Source organism: Neomonachus schauinslandi, chromosome 8, assembly GCF_002201575.2.
Source record: "Neomonachus schauinslandi chromosome 8, ASM220157v2, whole genome shotgun sequence".
NCBI lineage: Eukaryota > Metazoa > Chordata > Mammalia > Carnivora > Phocidae > Neomonachus > Neomonachus schauinslandi.
In genome coordinates this window covers 85,734,574-85,755,910 of record NC_058410.1, presented here as the reverse complement: position 1 = coordinate 85,755,910, position 21,337 = coordinate 85,734,574, and the positions used below count along the sequence as shown (strand labels likewise).

General features: G+C 40.3%; 1 protein-coding gene across 1 annotated transcript in view; it reads left to right on the top strand.

Annotated features, from left to right (window-relative positions):
* Nucleotides 1-21,337, top strand: part of COL19A1 (collagen type XIX alpha 1 chain) — a 313,602-nt gene that overhangs the window by 242,524 nt on the left and 49,741 nt on the right. The window contains exons 19-32 of the mRNA XM_021692008.1: nucleotides 594-629; nucleotides 1,641-1,676; nucleotides 1,770-1,823; nucleotides 2,494-2,547; nucleotides 4,001-4,054; nucleotides 4,744-4,833; nucleotides 5,791-5,835; nucleotides 5,933-6,010; nucleotides 7,581-7,616; nucleotides 7,723-7,776; nucleotides 7,873-7,926; nucleotides 9,292-9,333; nucleotides 21,041-21,145; nucleotides 21,228-21,281. Of these exons, the coding sequence (XP_021547683.1) occupies nucleotides 594-629; nucleotides 1,641-1,676; nucleotides 1,770-1,823; nucleotides 2,494-2,547; nucleotides 4,001-4,054; nucleotides 4,744-4,833; nucleotides 5,791-5,835; nucleotides 5,933-6,010; nucleotides 7,581-7,616; nucleotides 7,723-7,776; nucleotides 7,873-7,926; nucleotides 9,292-9,333; nucleotides 21,041-21,145; nucleotides 21,228-21,281 (792 nt within the window). The remainder of the gene's footprint in view (nucleotides 1-593; nucleotides 630-1,640; nucleotides 1,677-1,769; nucleotides 1,824-2,493; nucleotides 2,548-4,000; nucleotides 4,055-4,743; nucleotides 4,834-5,790; nucleotides 5,836-5,932; nucleotides 6,011-7,580; nucleotides 7,617-7,722; nucleotides 7,777-7,872; nucleotides 7,927-9,291; nucleotides 9,334-21,040; nucleotides 21,146-21,227; nucleotides 21,282-21,337) is intronic.

Below are 21,337 nucleotides of genomic sequence, written 5' to 3'. Positions count from 1 at the left end.
ATTATATCCTTACATTCACAGAGTTTATAGGCAAGATAAACAAGGAGACATAAAGTGAGTGAGTGCTATTTTAGGGGAAATAACTCAGAGTTACTCAGAACCTTTCTGAATCTCTTTCCTCATGCTTGAAATGAGACCGTATCTTCCTCACAGCATTGTTGTGAAGAGTAAATGAAATCATGTCCATGTAACTTCAAGAGGAAAAGCTAATAAGAGAAAGTGTGTGTGTGTGTGTGTGTGTGTGTGTGTGTGTGTGTGAGAGAGAGAGAGAGAGAGAGAGAGAGATCATCTCTGTGAACCATGCAAGAGGAAGCTTTGGCCTTGGCAGCATTCCAATTTGTTCCACTCAGGATTCTCGAAATAGTATTAGCATGATTAACTTATTGTTCACTAGGGAATATGAAAGAGTTTTTAAATTAATTCTCATATGCTTCCTTTAAACTGCGCAAGCAGACTGTGTGACATTCTGAGTCATTTTAGCGGCTGCTTTGTGACAGAGGTCTGAGTTTGGCCTGCAGGATTTATCCATATCCAGTTTTGGAGGGTTTCTCAAAGTGTTCATAATTGATTCTGTTTTCTACCCATTTTCCTAGGGAGAACCTCTTACTAAAGGTGAAAAGGGAGATAGAGTAAGTAGATGTTTTATCACTATCTTGGGTTTTCTACTTCATTGATTTCTCTCTCTCTGATTTCTCAAATGTTTACTTTGGAGTCTAATAGATTTGATAAAATAAGCTCTCTGAGCATTTTACTTTTTCCTCTGTGAATTTTGACTCTTTTATTTTGATAAATGAGAAATTATAAACCTTGTTAAGTTTCGTCCCACGTGATGACACTTTACCATTCGGCTTGGGTATTATATATTTTCTTTAATCATTACTATTTGTGATTGGACATGAATGTTTTGAAAGATGTACACTTAAGATATCTAAAATACAAAATTAAAATGCAAGATACAGTTTTTTCAAAAATTCTGTTAATGATGCAGGTTAAATTTATCAAACAGGATGATTTTATCAAAAGGATCAATAATAAGTCATGGAAATAAGAAAAGCAAACTCATAATAGCCAATATTGTCCTCTTTTGGGTAACCTTAATTTTTTTGTTGTTGTTGTTCATTAAGTACATATACCCAATGGTAGAATCACCAGAACATTAACTTAGATTTTACTCTTTCTTTTCCCCCTTCATTTTCTTTTCCCCCCTTCATCTGAGGTTTTAATCCTCTGAGATATAAGATTAGTTGGTGGCAAGTCACGAAAATGTCAGCTAAGTGGAGACTGCAGTGATTGCTAATGAACTATGATGATTATAGAGTCAAAGTGACACTGGGGGGAAAAAAACTGTTATAAAGAAGAAAGAAACCCTGAAACCAACACTACACTATACGTTAACTAACTTGAATTTAATTTAAATTAAATAAATAAATAAATGAAGAAAGAAAATGAGTTATTGTTTACATATTAGCAATAAGTATTTTAAATCATGTTGTAGAATGACCTCTCCTTGACTTCATCATGTCATCCGTAATTCCCCCTATATTATGTTAATTAGTAGAAATGCAGATGAATTCAAGTATTAGAGATGCTCATCCCATCTGAGTTTAAGCATTACATAAATGGTAATTTTTTTTTTACAGGGAGAACCTGGGCGAATGGGATCACAGGGAATAAAGGTAATCTCCTGACCTTCTTACTGCATCTCCAATCCAATGAGATTGTGAAGATTAAAGTAACCATTTCACTTACCTTCCCACCCATGTGTTCAGGGTGAACCTGGAGATCCTGGTCCCCCCGGTTTAATAGGAAGCCCAGGACTAAAGGTATATAAGAAATAACTGGGATAAAAGAAGAAATAATTTTGGGGATATAGCCATTTCCGTGTAAAACAAACGGCCCTGATGTGCCACTCGTTTTCTTCACAAAAGTTCTCAGAGACTTTATCATGTTTCCATGGTGATTTCCCCCCATTGGCTGCATTTATTACACTCATAGTAATTGTGCCTTTTGGTTCACAGTCGGGTTTTTAAACTCTTCTTCAGAGTATATTCACAATAACATCCCTAAAAGGTTTAGAGTAAACAATGTGAGCAAAACCTATGACCCTGAGCTATATACTTAAAGTGAATGGGATTCAAGATTCAATCTCTTAGCCAAATTTATGCAGTTGCTTGAGTTCCCCATGTGGAATTCCACAGTAGTGTCCCAAGAAAGACCAGCCATGGGGAGGTGTGGGAAAGACTAATGTGATGCGCTCCCACCCGTGGGTAAGGCAGGTTATCCTGGCCTCCCTTGCTGGTGGGAAAAGACCCATTTAAATGAGAACATCTCCAAACTATCTTTGTAAGCCCAAAGCACATTTCAGAATTATTCAGAGAAGGTAGGATGATAGAAAGCCTGTCTTTCTCTGTAAAAATCATACCATGTTTTACATATATTCAGCTACAATCTATTTTTTAATAGAGTTGAAGGACATTTCACCTTCTCTTTTAGGGTCAACAAGGACCTGCAGGCTCTATGGGGCCTAGAGGACCACCAGGAGATATTGTATGTATAGCAAGTACAAGTGTCTTCGATACGTGGAAATTAAATTAATGTCTTAAAGAATGTCCACATCTTTTCATGTGACTGAGTTATACTACATTTTCCAAAGACATAGGTCATCTCTACTACCAAAACTGATCACACCTGATGTCAGGGGTTATTAGGAAGGCTAGTAACTTCCTATATTCATATTAGGTCCTTTTGAATATCATTAGCCTAATAAATCAGTCTTTGGAAGTCAAGTTAACTAAGTTATCACTTCGGACGTGCTTGTCAGTGGTGTTCCGCCAGGAAGAGAGACTGGAAACATCAAAAGAAATAAGGAAAACTAAGATAGGAAGCAAGCATTTTCATTATGCATGGCTTTGGTTTAATTCTCCATCCAAAAAAGACACTTCTTAAGTTTCTATTGTTGTTTTCTTGCAAGAGTCTCTAAAAAAAAAAAGCAAGTCTTTTGGCTGAAAGTATTTCTCTAATGCCATTGGAGAAGAGTCCTCAGGTTGCATAACCTAATTCTAGTGGTCCCATTATTCTTTCTGTCTCGGTCTGTCTCTTTCGCTCTCTCTCTCATGTCCTTTAAATGCACTTTTCTGTCCATTCCCCCAGCTAAGTCTTTTGTTCCTTCAACAACTGCCCTAGCCTGGCCTTCCACAATTTGGGAGTTAAGACTCACCATCATCCTCACTTGAGCAAAATAAGAGAAATGTCTGGCCATAACTTCTTGGAAACTGATCCCTATCTGGCCACAATTCCAGCACTTTCTATGCAACTATTAGAATCTCTCCTTTTCTCATCATCTTGAGAATAGCCCCATGACCTCCTGCTGTATCCTCCAGGCTTCCTGACTGAGCCTCCACAGGTCTCTTTTTCAGAGCATTTGTTCTGCTTCGTACTTTGAACACTCAGTTTGTGAGCAGAGCTTTTTGTTGCTCCCCCCCAAAGCCATCTAATGAGCCAGGTGAGTGTACCTAGTGGAGAGATCTTATGGAAAGAGAGAAAATTCTGGTGGCACAGGTGGAGACATAAGTTACCCAAGAAGTGAGATTAAGTGATAGTGGCTGGAGCTGAGAAAGAGAATAAAATCAAAAGGGAAAGAGCCACTGTTGCCAAACACAGTAAAAGTATGTTTTCCTATTTAGCCCATCATCCTTCTATATCATGATATGATGCTACCAACCACCATCCTTCCACTTTCCATCCAATAACATGGATGGGGCATTTGGTTCAATTCTCCCTTATTTGGTTTCTTTTCCATTACATCCAGGTCACTTCACTTGAAACAACAAGCCACATATTTTCACTAATGCGTTTTCCTCTCTAACAGGCCAAAATCAGCCCATCCCTTCATGCTTTGTGTGTTACAATTCTGTTCGCCTGACAAAGACTCACAGGTAGAAATGTTCTTATAATAAGAGATACTCTAATTGTTCTTTCCCATTAATTCTGAATTTTCTAGGGGTTGCCAGGAGAACATGGTATCCCGGGAAAACAAGGCATTAAAGGAGAAAAGGTAGAGCTTCCATTTTATCCATTTTGTAAATTAAGTAATTCAGTAGGAGGAAGAGACAGAGGATCATAAGGGCTTTGGGGGAGTGAAGGGATAGGACAAAGCTGCCAGGACTGTGCAGGGGATAGACAGCCACAGAAACGATGGCATGAATTGTGTCCCCTGGAGTTCTGCATTGGGACAGCCCTCATTCTGACACAGAAACACAATGTAACAAAATGAACTGACTTAAAGATGAAGACCTCAGGACTCAGAAACTCTGTTTCAAGCTCAGCGGCCGACTCTGGAGTAGCTCTAGGAAGTCTCCATCTTTTAGGACCTTTTTCCTGTTGTCTACATGGAAATAGTATATTAATGTTGAACCTTCACTTAGAAATAACTTAAAGAAAACATAAAGATCATTGAAAGAACTTCTGAATAGATGCCCTTTTATGCACATATCCATGTACATGCATATGGCGTGATACTGCTAAACTTATTGTCACATAACTCACCACAAAATGTAAATGCATTTAAGATAACTGGAACAGTGCCTGGCATAAATCAGGCCCTCGGTACATATTGTTGAACAAGTGAATGAACGAGAAAATGAAGTTTGGTTATGATGACAACTCAAAGCAATGGAAACTGCCTCCACAACTCCCACCACAAACCTGAGCAATGATATAAGAATCTTTCCTTGTCTTCCTCAGGGATCTCCAGGTGGGACTGTAGGCCCTCCTGGGCTTCCTGGTCCAAAAGGTGAGGCTGGTCCTCCAGGGAAAAGCCTGCCAGGGGAACCGGTAAGTACCAGCCCTTTTCCTAATATCTCCCTTGAAAGTTCATTAATTACCACTTGTGTGTTCCCAGTTTCAGATCACAAGTATAGGAATCAATTGAGATCTGCAGAAAAAGAAATATTCATCTCGTTCTTTAGGTCAGAGCTCTAACCTCTTTGGAAATTTGATGCAGGTGAAGGGCTCTTTTCTGAAAATAAAATGCACATACCTATTTTACATACAGTTTTGAAAGATTCATAGGCCCCCCCTGAATCTTCTGCATGAATTCTTTAGGGATCCAAGGAGCTAGTAAGATACACTAGTTTAAATCGTAAGCCTTCCTAGGACGCTATGTTAAAACAGAAGAACTGCCTGAAATTTTCTTTCCAGGGGCTCTGCAGGGATGGCCATTCATGGTCATTTGCAGAAAATGTCCTTGTGGCCGGGCAATTTCCAGGACATAGAAAAATTGAATAGCTGGAAAATCTAAATAACCAGTATGCCTATTTCACATACTTTTATTTTTCTCATCCTCTTTGACTTTTTATATTAATTGTTGATAATAAAAAGTTCTCAGTATCAGATGCCTCATTTTAAAGACAAAACATCTTTTTTATTAAGTTTTTAATTTTAATTCCAGTACATAGTGTTATATTAATTTCAAGTGTATAATATAGTGATTCAACAATTCCATATATCACTCAGTGCTCATCAAGATAAGTGTACTCTTAATCCCCTTCACCTATTTCATCCATCCCCCACCCACCTCCCCTAAAAATGAAAACACCTTGTATTTTAAAGTAACTATACAAAATCTATAACCTAGCAAAATATGTATTCCCTGTTTCTTATTTTTTTTTACAGAAAAGGGTTTATTCAAGAAGGATGAAGCACCATGAACCATTTTTGAGCTATAATTTCTAAGATGCTTTTAACCTTTTTAGAAAAAGAAATGTATTTACCTCGATTTTTTTCTTTTAGGGATTAGATGGAAATCCTGGAGCACCTGGTCCTCGTGGGCCAAAGGTATGAAAATATCATAGATAATTTCTAAAGAATTAATAAGAAAATACAGCCTGGAATTTCGTGAGCCTCGCACTAACGGAAGCCTCTGGTTGCACAGGGCGAGCGAGGACTGCCAGGCATCCACGGTTCCCCAGGTGACAGAGGCCCACCGGGGGTGGGAGTTCCTGGCCGAACAGTAAGTGAAATGCCATCAAGCTTTTGAACCTGGTCAATTCCAATAATCAAATAAAATCCGGTGACAAACTTGAATCAGGAGAAAGGAATGAAATGGTCAGAGGAGGAAATATAAATAAACACTAGTCAGAGGGAGAGAATTGATGAGCATTGAGGTTACATAGCTGAGCACAGGGATGGTGCTGTTTACTGACGTGCAGATGCTGGTCTTGTGTACACTGATTTCGGGTTAGAAGCAGTTATTTAACCCTTTGTTCCTCCATTCTACATATTAAAAAGTACAAATGAATGTTTGTAAGATGATACAAGTGCCTAAGATTAGGATTTATATATTACTGTTTGTTTTTAGTGAGAATAAAATTATAAGTTAATATTTAAAGTGAATGGAGCATGTATAAATGAGATGATGTCAAAAATCCCTTAATATATTCAGGAAGAAAGAATAGAAGTCGTTTATAATAGGGAAGACAGAGAATGGGCAGTTTTTTAATGTGTTTTAGCTACAAGGACAGTGCCTGATGATAATGACCTCTACGCATACTTGTTGACTAAATAGTAATGAGAACTCTTTATTTACTATGAAAAAAACCTAAAAGATTCTGGAACAAGAAAAGTGGAAATAAACCCTAATTCTAATGGCATTAATTTGGGAAATTGGCCTTGTAATGAAATTATCATGAGAGCTAAAAGAAGGCATAGTGAATAGTTACGCTGTGTGTGATTGATTCTCCGGGGCAAGAATATAAAAGACCACTGGCGATGGGAGATTAAGCACAGTAACAACACAGATCGGGAAATTATTAAAGGACTGAAGGAGGCTGAAGCAAAAAATTAAAAAAATATATTAATAACTAAGGACACAGTATAAATAGAAAGGGTACAAAAAGTAGCTTTGACAGTAACAGTGATATGAATATTTATTTTAAAAAACAAGAAAGGAAATGTGGGTGAGCAGCTACTGAAGTCAGCTGCTGAGAACCCCGCTATTTACTTACCTAGATTGTCAACTCCTCCTTCCATGATCTGTGCTTATGTAGTAGGGAGGGAGCTTTCGTCATTAGGTTCACTGATCACTGTCCAGCCTCATGTGGCTTCCCCCAAATTCCAATTTACTAATGTAGAAAAGTATGGCGATGGATGCTTTACTGCCTACTCCTGTCCCTGAACACTGGTTCTGGCGATTTCTTCAAAGGGAGAAATGACTTGAAGTAGAAAGCAGAAAAGGAAGCGGGTCCTGAGCCAGTCAGCCTATCAGCAGCCAGTTTCTGAACAGATAGAATGTGGGTGCACCATGTGGTCGTGAAGGTACAGGGACAGATGATGGTACCAAGAGAGATCGCCTAGGGCATCTGAGCAAAATCCTTCCGACGGCTCCCGCAAAAGGCATCTGCTTACGTATTTACCTGCCATCCAGAAGTCTTAGCCGACTTCACAGGGAGTTTTCAGGGGGTGCAAGGTGGCAAGCCCTGTTGTTCCACTAAGTAAATTACAATACGTAGCTCTTTATCCCCCGTGGATAATTTATGGACATTCCTGGAAGAATTCTGATAATTGGATCTCATTCTGCTCAGGGCTCCCAAGGACCCGCTGGAGAGCCAGGTATTCAGGTAAGCTACGTAACCAAGTTATTTGGCACAACAAATCCAGCTTGCTTACTTGGAGGAAATTACTGAAAAACTGTCCTCATAAGTACCTATTCCCCCCGCTTTCCAGGGTCCTCGAGGTCTCCCTGGATTGCCAGGGACTCCAGGGACCCCAGGGAATGATGTAAGGACCATCTTTACCTCCTCTTCCCCACCAGCCTATTTGAATTTACTCCTGTGCTACCATGCAAAGCTTTGAACACGATGATTCTGTTTTCAGGGAGCTCCAGGGAGGGATGGAAAGCCAGGTCTGCCAGGCCCCCCAGGTGACCCGGTAAGTCAACAGACTATGCCCACCTGACGTAGGTATCTTTAATGCACCCAGCAGCTGAACAGCCTACCAAGCAACCTTTACTGTCCAAACTAATTAGAATGCTCAGTGACTGCTTGGTGATTGTCGAGGGGAAAAAAATTCAAGCTGCATTGGCATTTTGTGTGTGTGTGTGATGAATACTTATTTCCTAAGGGTCTAATTCAGCTATGCAATTTTGCCCCAGGCTGAGCCTTGGCACATAATGTCTCAACCCCATGGAAAATTGAGTTAAAATATATAGCCACGACTTTTGTTCTTTCTAATGCTACCGACTAAACGAATTTTATTTTTCTAAATGAAAGTTTGCAGGTAAGCTACCTACAATATGGTACATAGCCATTGATTCTGTGGCTTTAAGACGCTGAGATGATTAAAGTATAAAAACCGGCTTGAGTAGGCGCTTAAAAAATGGGTTTAGGCGCTAAATGTGTGTTCCAAAGTTTTATTTCAGGATGAACCTGGCTTTGAGCGACAGAGAAATCCCTTTAAATAGCCTCAGAATCGGCAGTTACAATTTGAGCGGCCATATGGTACATGACATTGTATTAAGAGTTTTGTATGATAAAATCCAAATCTGGCCTCTCGGTTCTAAGTCTCACAAATCCTTCTCCCTCCCACACTGGTTGGGCCTTATGTGCCTTTTATAAGCTACGTGCAGAGGCATATTTTGGCCTTACTTTAACTCCACTGCCGAGTGAATCATGTGTGTGTATCATCTAGGATTCTTATAAAGTGTTACTTGGGTTTGCAGCGTCTCTCCGAAAGGACAATTTAAGACACGAGGCCCAAATGCTGCCTGAGTTCCTTCAGTGTCTCTCTTGCAAATCACGGAAGCCACCTGTTGGCTCTTTTGAACTCCAGTGAGAAAGAACTTTCAGACAAACTCGTTCTAGACTTTTCTTATTTCTCAACAGCCTGATAATTTGTTTGGCAGAGTGGTGACTTCCTTTTAATAAATGATTTACCTTTATGTATTATTTAAAGCCAAGAATATACGAAGGTTGGCATAAAAGTTGCCATGTCATGAAAATATAAAATAGAGATGCAGACTCCAAACCACAATATGGGTGTCTTTACATGTTCATCGCAGAGGAATAGTGAATACTTCTCAAAGTTATGAATCCTGTCAGTGTCATATGCCTATTTTGTGATCTGAAATATAAAGCCAGCCATTCTGACAGTGAGGCTCTTAGAAGCCCCATGACAAATCTCAATTGGCATGACGCTTGGAGGAAAAACATGTACAATATATCGTATGTTTGTATTGTATTATGTGCATGTATGTGCATAAGTACATGTATTCAGGTTTTTTCTCCTTCAATGCAGATTGCACTTCCTCTCTTGGGAGACATCGGTGTCTTGCTTAAGGTACTCTGTTGCTATGTAAGAAATTACATGTTAATTTTTAGGAAAAAGGAGAAAGGAAGTCTTTATCAGAAATTGAATTAATTGCTTAGCCTGGGCTAAAATTCAATTTTTTAAAAGGCAGAACATCTTTAAGATAGAAAAAGGAACACATATTTTTATGTATCTTGGGCCACTTGTACTAATCCCTCCACTCTCCTCTTCTTTACCTCCCTGTCAGTTTGGGTGTGGGGGGTGGTGGATGAAGGTGGTAGTTCTGAGATGAGCTACACGGGAAGGAGCAGTGCCATCAACACCCTTGAGTAGACCATTCTCTTCTCTGGAGGGATGGCTTTCACCTCATGGGTGTTTGGCCGCCCTGGCTCACTGCTATGAAACCTAATCCTTCTTACTTGGACCTACCCTCACCAGTCCCAGGATGAAAACCGGTGCTGCTCAATAAACAGCTAGCTTGCAGGGCTGAACTTTGATGTCATGGGATTTTACAGAGTGAGTTATAGAATTCCAAAGCCAACAATTGCCCTAACACCTGTTACTCTGTTAAATAAAAGCTATCTCTACCTATTATTCATCTCATAAGGAATAAATCTTCTTACCATTTTTGCCTCTAATGCTACCCTGTGTTTTATTTGTAATACAGATGGGGAGAATGATAATGGATACCTGTAAGGTTAGGTATTTGTAATATTTTTTCATGGCACGCTAAGATCGTGTGAACCCAGATGAAAATCGGTCCCTTCACATTATACTCAAACCTTCTGTGTCCTATCTATCTGTATATGAATGGACAGTGTATATGAGCATACAGGTGCACACGCACCCACACACAAACTTAGGCTATATGTGTATATATGCGATTTATTTTATATTCCTAGCATTTAGCCCAGTGGTTTGTACAATGACTTACATAATAGTAGGCAGGCAAGAATATTTGTTGATTTAAATTCAAAGACTCAAGAATTCTGGTATAAGTATTTGCTAGATGATTAAAAATTTGAGAATATTGGGCGCCTGGGTGGCTCAGTTGGTTAAGCAACTGCCTTCGGCTCAGGTCGTGATCCTGGAGTCCCGGGATCGAGTCCCACATCAGGCTCCCTGCTCAGCAGAGAATCTGCTTCTCCCTGTGACCCTCCTCTGACCCTCCTCCCTCTCATGTTCTCTGTCTCTCATTCTCTCTCTCCAAATAAATAAAATCTTAAAAAAAAAATTTGAGAATATATATAAATATCAATATAAATATGAGTATCAATATAAAAATAAATTACAGGAGGTTTTTAAGACCTTCAGACCTTCAAAAGTCAACATTTTCTTATAAGTCAAAAAAGAGTGTTTATGGGGATTTTAGGAAGACCTTATATTCGTTGAGTTACAGTTACATGGCAGGCAGTACACTGCTTTACTTACAGCATCTCACTTAATCTTCACAGAAATCCTGTAAATGTAGACTGTGGGAGTATCCACCCCACAATAATATAAAATTATTCTAATTTTATACATTAGAAACTGACGTTGTGAGCAGCTAAGTAACTTCCTCAGAGTCACACAGCTAGAAAGCACAACATTAACCCAGGAACACAGGTCCTCACGCGTTGTCTTCGGTTCTTCACAAGGGCAGTTAATGCTGGAAATCATAGGCCTCTTTTTTTTTTTTTTATTCTCATGTTAATCCCCATACATTACATCATTAGTTTTAGATGAAGTGTTCCATGATTCATTGTTTGTGCATAACACCCAGTGCTCCATGCAGAATGTGCCCTCCTCAATACCCACCACCAGGCTAACCCATCCTCCCACCCCCCTCCCCTCTAGAACCCTCAGTTTGTTTTTCAGAGTCCATCGTCTCTCATGGTTCGTCTACCCCTCCGATTTCCCCCGCTTCATTCTTCCCGTCCCGCTACCTTCTTCTTCTTCTTTTTTTTCTTCTTAACATGTATTGCATTATTTGTTTCAGAGGTACAGATCTGAGATTCAACAGTCTTGCACAATTCACAGCACTTACCAGAGCACATACCCTCCCCAGTGTCTATCACCCAGTCACCCCATCCCTCCCACCCCACTCCCCACTCCAGCAACCCTCAGTTTGTTTCCTACAATTAAGAATTCCTCATATAGTGAGATCATATGATACATGTCTTTCTCTGTTTGACTTATTTCGCTCAACATAATACCCTCCAGTTCCATCCACGTCGTTGCAAATGGCAAGATCTCATTCCTTTTGATGGCTGCATCATACTCCATTGTATATATATACCACATCTTTATCCATTCATCTGTCGATGGACATCTTGGCTCTTTCCACAGTTTGGCTATTGTGGTCACTGCTGCTATAAACATCGGGGTGCACATACCCCTTCAGATCCCTACTTTTGTATCTTTGGGGTAAATACCCAGTAGTGCAATTGCTGGATCATATGGTAGCTCTATTTTCAACTTTTTGAGGAATCTCCATACAGTTTTCCAGAGTGGCTGCACCAGCTTGCATTCCCACCAACAGTGTAGGAGGGTTCCCCTTTCTCTGCATCCCTGCCAACATCTGTCGTTTCCTGACTTGTTAATTTTAGCCATTCTGACTGGTGTGAGGTGGTATCTCATTGAGGTTTTGATTTGGATTTCCCTGATGCCGAGCGATGTTGAGCACTTTTTCATGTGTCTGTTGGCCATTTGGATGTCTTCTTTGGAAAAATGTCTGTTCATGTCTTCTGCCCATTTCTTGATTGGGTTCTTTGTTCTTTGGGTGTTGAGTTTGATGAGTTCTTTATAGATTTTGGATACTAGCCCTTTATCTGATATGTCATTTGCAAATATCTTCTCCCATTCTGTCGGTTGTCTTTTGGTTTTGTTGACTGTTTCCTTTGCTTTGCAAAAGCTTTTTATCTTGATGAAGTCCCAATAGTTCATTTTTGCCCTTGCTTCCCTTGCCTTTGGCGATGTTTCTAGGAAGAAGTTGCTTCGGCTGAGGTCAAAGAGGTTGCTGCCTGTGTTCTCCTTTAGGATTTTGATGGACTCCTGTCTCACATTGAGGTCTTTCAACCATTTGGAGTCTATTTTTGTGTGTGGTGTAAGGAAATGGTCCACTTTCATTCTTCTGCATGTGGCTATCCAGTTTTCCCAACATCATTTGTTGAAGAGACTGTCTTTGTTCCATTGGACATTCTTTCCTGCTTTGTCAAAGATGAGTTGACCATAGAGTTGAGGGTCCATTTCTGGGCTCTCTATTCTGTTCCATTGATCTATGTGTCTGTTTTTGTGCTAGTACCATGCTGTCTTGATGATGACAGCTTTGTAATAGAGCTGGAAGTCCGGAATTGGGATGCCGCCGGCTTTGCTTTTCTTTTTCAACATTCCTCTGGCTATTCGGAGTCTTTTCTGGTTCCATACAAATTTTAGGATGATTTGTTCCATTTCTTTGAAAAAAGCGGATGGTATTTTGATGGGGATTGCATTGAATGTGTAGATTGCTCTAGGTAGCATTGACATCTTCACAATATTTGTTCTTCCAATCCATGAGCATGGAACGTTTTTCCATTTCTTTGTGTCTTCCTCAATTTCTTTCATGAGTATTTTATAGTTTTCTGAGTACAGATCCTTTGTCTCTTTGGTTAGATTTATTCCTAGGTATCTTATGGTTTTGGGTGCAATTGTAAATGAGATCGACTCCTTAATTTCTCTTTCTTCTGTCTTGTTGTTGGTGTATAGGAATGCCACTGACTTCTGTGCATTGATTTTATATCCTGCCACTTTACTGAATTCCTGTATGAGTTCTAGCAGTTTTGGGGTGGAGTCTTTGGGGTTTTCCACAAAAAGTATCATATCATCTGCAAAGAGTGAGAGTTTGACTTCTTCTTTGCCAATTTGGATGCCTTTGATTTCTTTTTGTTGTCTGATTGCTGTGGCTAGGACTTCCAATACTATGTTGAATAGCAGTGGTGATAGTGGACATCCCTGCCGCGTTCCTGACCTTAGGGGGAAAGCTCTCAGTTTTTCCCCATTGAGAATGATATTCGCTGCAGGTTTTTCATAGATGGCTTTTATGATATTGAGGTATGTACCCTCGATCCCTATACTCTGAAGAGTTTTGATCAAGAAAGGATGCTGTACTTTGTCAAATGCATTTTCTGCATCTATTGAGAGGATCATATGATTCTTGTTCTTTCTTTTGTTAATGTATTGTATCACATTGATTGATTTGCGGATGTTGAACCAACCTTGCAGCCCAGGGATAAATCCCACTTGGTCATGGTGAATAATCCTTTTAATGTACTGTTGGATCCTATTGGCTAGTATTTTGGTGAGAATTTTTGCATCCATGTTCATCAAGGATATTGGCCTGTAATTCTCCTTTTTGATGGGGTCTTTGTCTGGTTTTGGGATCAAGGTAATGCTGGCCTCATAAAATGAGTTTGGAAGTTTTCCTTCCATTTTTATTTTTTGGAACAGTTTCAGAAGAATAGGTATTAATTCTTCTTAAAATGTTTGGTAGAATTCCTCTGGGAAGCCATCTGGCCCTGGGCTTTTGTTTTTTGGGAGATTTTTGATGACTGCTTCAATTTCCTTAGTGGTTATAGGTCTGTTCAGGTTTTCTATTTCATCCTGGTTCAGTTTTGGTAGTTGATACATCTCTAGGAATGCCTCCATTTCTTCCAGGTTATCTAATTTGCTGGCATAGAGTTGCTCATAATATGTTCTTATAATTGTTTGTATTTCTTTGGTGTTGGTTGTGATCTCTCCTCTTTCATTCATGATTTTGTTGATTTGGGTCATTTCTCTTCTCTTTTTGATAAGTCTGGCCAGGGGTTTATCAATCTTGTTAATTCTTTCAAAGAACCAGCTCCTAGTTTCGTTGATCTGTTCTACTGTTCTTTTAGTTTCGATTTCATTGATTTCTGCTCTGATCTTTATTATTTCTCTTCTCCTGCTGGGTTTAGGCTTTATTTGCTGTTCTTTCTCCAGCTCCTTTAGGTGTAGGGTTAGGTTGTGTACTTGAGACCTTTCTTGTTTCTTGAGAAAGGCTTGTATTGCTATATACTTTCCTCTTAGGACTGCCTTTGCTGCATCCCAAAGATTTTGAATAGTTGTGTTTTCATTTTCATTGGTTTCCATGTATTTTTTTAATTCTTCTTTAATTTCCTGGTTGACCCATTCATTCTTCAGTAGGATGCTCTTTAGCCTCCATGTATTTGAGTTCTTTCTGACTTTCCTCTTGTGATTGAGTTCTAGTTTCAAAGCATTGTGGTCTGAAAATAGGCAGGGAATGATCCCAATCTTTTGGTACCGGTTGAGACCTGATTTATGACCTAGGATGTGATCTATTCTGGAGAATGTTCCATGGGCACTAGAGAAGAATGTGTATTCTGTTGCTTTGGGGTGGAATGTTCTGAATATGTCTGTGAAGTCCATTTGGTCCAGTGTGTCATTTAAAGTCTTTATTTCCTTGTTGATCTTTTGCTTAGACGATCTGTCCATTTCAGTGAGGGGGGTGTTAAAGTCCCCCACTATTATTGTATTGTTGTCGATGTGTTTCTTTGCTTTTGTTATTAATTGCCTTATATAATTGGCTGCTCCCATGTTAGGGGCATAGATATTTACAATTGTTAGATCTTCTTGTTGGATAGATCCTTTAAGTAGGATATAATGTCCTTCCTCATCTCTTATTACAGTCTTTGGTTTAAAATCTAATTTGTCTGATATAAGGATTGCCACCCCAGCTTTCTTTTGGTGTCCATTAGCATGGTCAATGGTTTTCCACCCCCTCACTTTCAATCTGGGGGTGTCTTTGGGTCTAAAATGAGTCTCTTGCAGACAGCATATCGATGGGTCTTGTTTTTTTTTTTTTTATACATTTATTTTATTTTTTTTTAAAGATTTTATTTATTTATTTGACAGAGAGAGAGACAGCGAGAGCAGGAACACAAGCAGGGGGAGTGGGAGAGGGAGAAGCAGGCTTCCCGCTGAGCAGGGAGCCCGACGTGGGACTCGATCCCAGGACTCTGGGATCATGACCTGAGCCAAAGGCAGACGCCCAATGACTGAGCCACCCAGGCGCCCCTCGATGGGTCTTGTTTTTTAATCCAGTCTGATAGTCTGTGTCTTTTGATTGGGGCATTTAGCCCATTTACATTCAGGGTAACTATTGAAAGATAGGAATTTAGTGCCATTGTATTGCCTGTAAGGTGACTGTTACCATATATTGTCTGTGTTCCTTTCTGTTCTATGTTGCTTTTAGGCTCTCTCTTTGCTTAGAGGACCCCTTTCAAGATTTCCTGTAGAGCTGGTTTTGTGTTTGCAAATTCCTTTAGTTTTTGTTTGTCCTGGAAGCTTTTTATCTCTCCTTCAATTTTCAATGACAGCCTAGCTGGATATAGTATTCTTGGCTGCATATTTTTCTCATTTAGTGCTCTGAATATATCCTGCCAGTCCTTTCTGGCCTGCCAGGTCTCTGTGGATAGGTCTGTTGCCAATCTAATGTTTCTACCCTTGTAGGTTACATCTCTTCTCCCGAGCTGCTTTCAGGATTTTCTCTTTGTCTCTGAGACTCGTAAGTTTTACTATTAGATGTCGGGGTGTTGACCTATTTTTATTGATTTTGAGAGGGGTTCTCTGTGCTTCCTGGATTTTCATGCCTGTTTCCTTCCCCAAATTAGGGAAGTTCTCTGCTATAATTTGCTCCATTATACCTTCTGCCCCTCTCTCTTTCTTCTTCTTCTGGGATCCCAATTATTCTAATGTTGTTTCATCTTATGGTATCGCTTATCTCTCGAAGTCTACCCTCGTGATCCAGTAGTTGTTTATCTCTCTTTTTCTCAGCTTCTTTATTTTCCATCATTTCATCTTCTATATTACTGATTCTCTCTTCTGCCTCATTTATTCTAGCAGTTAGCGCCCCCATTTTTATTGCACCTCATTAATAGCCTTTTTGATTTCTACTTGGTTGGATTTTAGTTCTTTTACTTCTCCAGAAAGGGTTTCTCTAATAACTTCCATATTTTTTTCAAGCCCAGCTAGTATCTTTAAAGTGATGATTCTGAACTCTAGATCTGACATCGTACTAATGTCCGTATTGAGTAGGTCCCTGGCAGTCGGTACTACCTCTTGTTCTTTTTGTTGAGGTGATTTTTTCTGTCTTGTCATTTTGTGCAGAGGAGAATAGATTAATGAGAGAACAAAATGCTAGCAGAGTAACAACGTCCCCAGAAAATATACTCTAAACAAATCAGAAAAGACCCGAAGCAGTGGGAAAAGAAAGGGAAAGAGTGAAAAAAGAGAAAGAAAAAAAAGAAAAAGAAAAAGATAAAGATAAAAACAAAAACAAACAAAACAAAACAACAACAACAAAAAACAGAATGTGATCAAATATGATCAGGCTGGTATATAGATCAGTGCCACACACTAGATTTGGGGTGTATTTTGGTCTTTTAGAAGAAAGTGCCTCCCAAAATTTTAAAGAAAGAAAAACTTATATATGTACAAAAATAAGGGTTGATATGATGAAGGGATGGAATATGACTGTAAAGATGGAAATTATAAAAAATTTTATAAAAGGAATTGATAAGAAGTTGTTTGAAAAAAGAAAGAAGAGGATTTAAAAAAAGAAAAAAGAAAAAGAAAGGGAGAGGATGTGATCAGGCAGGGGAATAGAAAACACCATATACTAGAGATTTAGGGTATATTTTAATCTGTTAGAAGAAACTATCTCAAAATTTTAAAGAGAGAACAACTATGTATATAAGCCAAAAATACGGGTAACTACTATGAAGGGATAGAATATGACTCTAAAAATGAAAAATAAAAATGTTTTTTTTAAAAAAAAGGGATTGATAAGATGTTGGTTGAAAAAGGGAAAAAGAAAAATTCAAAAAGAAAAAAAAGAAAAAAAGACAGTTAAAAAAAAATTAACTTTGAAAGACTAAAGAATCATGGTAAAAAAGCCATGAATTCTATGTGCAGTAGTCCCCTAGCGCTGGAGTTCTGCCGTTCTCATTGATCTGTAAACTTGGTCTTGGCTGGCTGTTCTCGCTGATCTTCTGGGGAGGGGCCTGTTGCCGTGGTTCCCAAATGTCTTTGCCGGAGGCAGAATTGCCCCGCCCTTGCCCCCTCCCAGCTAAGTAATCTGCTCAGGTTTGCTCTCCGGGGCTTTTGTTCCCTGCGAGCTTTCCCTACAGCTTTGGAGGCGGAGAGTGAAAATGGCGGCCTCCCAATCTCCGCCGCGGAGGAGCCGAGAACTCGGGGCCCCGCTTCTCAGTGAGCCCCCAGAGAAAAGCCGTCAGTCACTCCCGTCTCCCCGGTCTCCGGCCGCACTCCGTGCTCCCCCGGCCTGTGACCGCGCGTTTCTATCTCTGGCACCCAACCCCGGGTGGAGTCTCCAAACTCAGCAGATCCCTGCGGCGCACTCCCGCGCGGCTCCTCCCAGGGGAGGAAGGTGAGTCTCCCCGGATCTGCCGCTTGTTGGGTCCCTGCTGGAGGAGCAGGGGCCCGACTGTGCCGCGGATCACGGTTTATGGCTACCCCGAGCTGAGAGCCCGCGCCTGGGCTCCGCCTCTGCAGCCGGCTTCCCTGCTCCGATACCTGGGAGCTCTGCCACACTCAGGCACCCCCGGTCTTTCTGTGACCCCAAGGGTCCTGAGACCACACTGTCCTGGAGGGTTCCACCCCCCGCTTAGCCACCAGAGTGACGTCCCTCAGTGGAGCAGACTTTTAAAAGATCCGATTTTGTGCTCCGCGGCTCTATCACTTGCCAGAAGCGGCCGCCGGAGGCCCCTCCCCCGCCATCTATCCTCCCGAATATCGCCTCGGATTCACTTCTCCGCACGTCCTACCTTCCAGAAAGTGGTCGCTTTTCTGATGAGAGAGTTGTTGCTCTTCTTTTCTTCGATCTCCTGTTGAGTTTGTAGGTGTTCAGAATGGTTTGATCCCTATCCAGCTGAATTCCTGAGAGGAGACGAAATCCAGGTCTCCTACTCCTCCGCCATCTTGCTCCGCCCCCCCCAAATCATAGGCCTCTTAAGAGTTAAACCTAACCATTCCAGAAGAGTTAGGATCAAAACTTGCACCCTTCGGCAGAAATGAATATCCTGATAGAATATAGGGCGGTTCACAGAATAGACAAAAAGACTGAATAGGCTCTGACGAGAACCAGGACTCCAAAGGCCTCAGATGTGGACATAATTGATGGGTTCACCAGGACAGCATCCCCTTAATGAGTGTGCTCTGCCACTGGTCCAGCCCTGACATTACCTCACTGAGGTTCTGAGTCCCAGGAGAGCTGATGGGTGAGAGGCAGGACACCTCAACTGAGAGTCCCATCAAACTCCATTCCAGAGAAGGGAGTAGTATGGAGTTCCCCAAAGTGGAGTCCAAATACAGGGACTTAGATTGGAGTTTGGATCTGTTAGGTCAATCCAATGTAATTTTAAATTCTGATCGTATTACCCAATGCATTAAGTCTCCCTCTCTTGTCTAGAGTCTTTAGAAAACTTTGTCATCTGCCTTCTGTTTTCAAAAGTATCTTTGATTAAAATGTAGTAAAGAACTGACATAATTCCAGACCCAATGGCCCTTCAAAGACTTCATGTAGGTTAATCTGTGCATCCGTCCCTCTTTGAATGAGATTGTACATTGGCTAATAATTGATGCATCTTTATTCTCTCTGTAAGAAAAATCTAAAGACTTTTTTCAAGACCCTCAGTGAAATCATTTCCCTTGATTTACCATTCTGGCAACCCTAACCTAAAGAAAATGGGGCCCGTTTAAAATGACTCTGAGAAAATTTTATTGACTCATAATGATTACCATTCTTCTATGTTTTATTAAAACAATCAGTTGAATAATCCATCCTAAAATACTGCTGAGTGTTGATATGCCAGGGTTTTGCTCCATATTGATATATGCCACATTTATTTGTCTACAGATACAATAATTCATCTTCTTCATGCCTTTTGAAATACAGAAAACTTCTTAGTTCTCATAAGTCCTCTGGCATCTCTCTCTTTCTTCATAGTTTTTCAGATAGTATAAGTAGTGGATCTACAATTATATATATATTTTTTATTATTATTATTTCCTCTACCAATACATCAGCTCTGTGAAAAGATCCTGATGGCAAAATTGGTTCTGGGAAATGTTGCACACTCTGGCTCCCTTTTATATATACCAGCTCTAGGAATGGACCACCATGAAGAGAGAGCTCTTTAATCCAGCATTTTTTAGAGAAATTGCCTCAGAACCTTTTCAACAGTATATGGAATTAGTCTTCCAAGGAGCGTGTTTTTGGAAATCAGACTTATTCTGATATTCACTGAGCAAAAATATTGAGCTTGAATAGCCATGAGCTTTCTTGGCAACTTCTCATTAATGGCAAGCTTCAGTTCCCTTTTTTACATTTCAAGATTCTTCCCTTTGGTGAAAAGAATGGAAGAAGAGAGGCTGGTATTGTCCTACCTTCTGTCAACTGTTAAAATTAAACCATCTCCTCCACCCAGTGGTCCCTATTCTGTGCCTTTCCTGATCATATTCTTACTCTAACAATTTAAAAATAAGCCTTTTTAGGGCTTTTCACAAGCACTTGTTCTTTAGCAATGTGCTGAGAAGTTTATCTTGTGAGCTCAGACACTTAAATTCAAGCCTTTCCAGATCAGCTAAAGGTTACAGAGAAGGCAATGGCAAGGTAATTCCACTTAGATTTCCTATCTGCGCTTGGATTTGACACAGAGTCAAGTCCAAATCACTCAAGTAATTATTTCTCACATGAGTGCTTCCACTGACAATGTTGGTAAATTGTGTGTAGCGTCTGCCAACTAATTTTGTTCTCAAAAGGAGAAATCCTTTCTTCACAGCTTTTTCTTTCTTTCTCTTTCTTTCTTTCTTTCTTTCTTTCTCTCCTTTTTAATGATTTATACTATCAGTTGTATGAGGTCTGTAATCTTGTTGGTTATTTTGAACTTTATTACTACCTCCCTTTTTAAACATGCTGCTAACAATTCAAACAGTCTGTGTTATTGACTTATGTGTCTTTTCCTTACATATTTGGAATTTCCCACTTACATATCATCGTAGACATGCTTTTTATTTAAAAATTTATTTATTTATTTAAAGATTTTATTTATTTATTTGACAGAGACACAGCGAGAGAGGGAACACAAGCAGGGGGAGTGGGGGAGGGAGAAGCAGGCTTCCCGCCAAGAAGGGAGCCCGATTCGGGGCTCGATCCCAGGACCCTGGGACCATGACCTGAGCTGAAGGCAGACGCCTAACGACTAAGCCACCCAGGCACCCCTTTATTTATTTATTTGAGAGAGAGAGAGAGAGAGAGCACATACAGGAGCAGGGGGTAGGGAGAGGGAGATGGAGACAAGCAGACTCCCCACTGAGCTGGGAGCCCTATGTGGGGCTCAATCCCAGGACCCTGAAGTCATGACCTGAGCCAAAATCAGGAGCCAGATGCTCAACAGACTGAGGCATCCAGGTGCCCCGACATGCTTTAAAAAAAAAAAAATAGGTCACCAATATCATAAACAGATACAGCTGTCTAGCTTCATATGTAGTTTTTACCTCACAAAAAATAGTCTTTTCAAATCGGATGAATTAAGTCTCTGAAAGTAGTGATATATCAATTGCTGTATCATTGGTCTCTGACAAAGGTTCAAATCTGATCAGACCTCACTTTTATAGATTGCTTTGATGAATCGCTCAGTAACCTTATCTCTTTGCTCATTAGAACTTCTGTGGCAACTGCCATGCCAGTGTCCCCGGGCTGAAAAGCAACAAAGGAGAAGAAGCTGGTGCTGGTGAGCCTGGAAAGTATGATTCTATAGCCCAGAAGGTGAGGAGGCCGGCTGGATGTTTATGGCCCTGTAGCTTCCACCTAGTGCCTTCTCTCACTTCTTTACTGCTCTGTCCTCTAGGGTGATCCAGGCCCACGGGGTCCTCCAGGAATCCCAGGCAGGGAGGGACCAAAGGTAGGGCAGTTTCTCCTCTACTCTCTGTGCTACTTCCAGTTCAATGTGAAAAAACA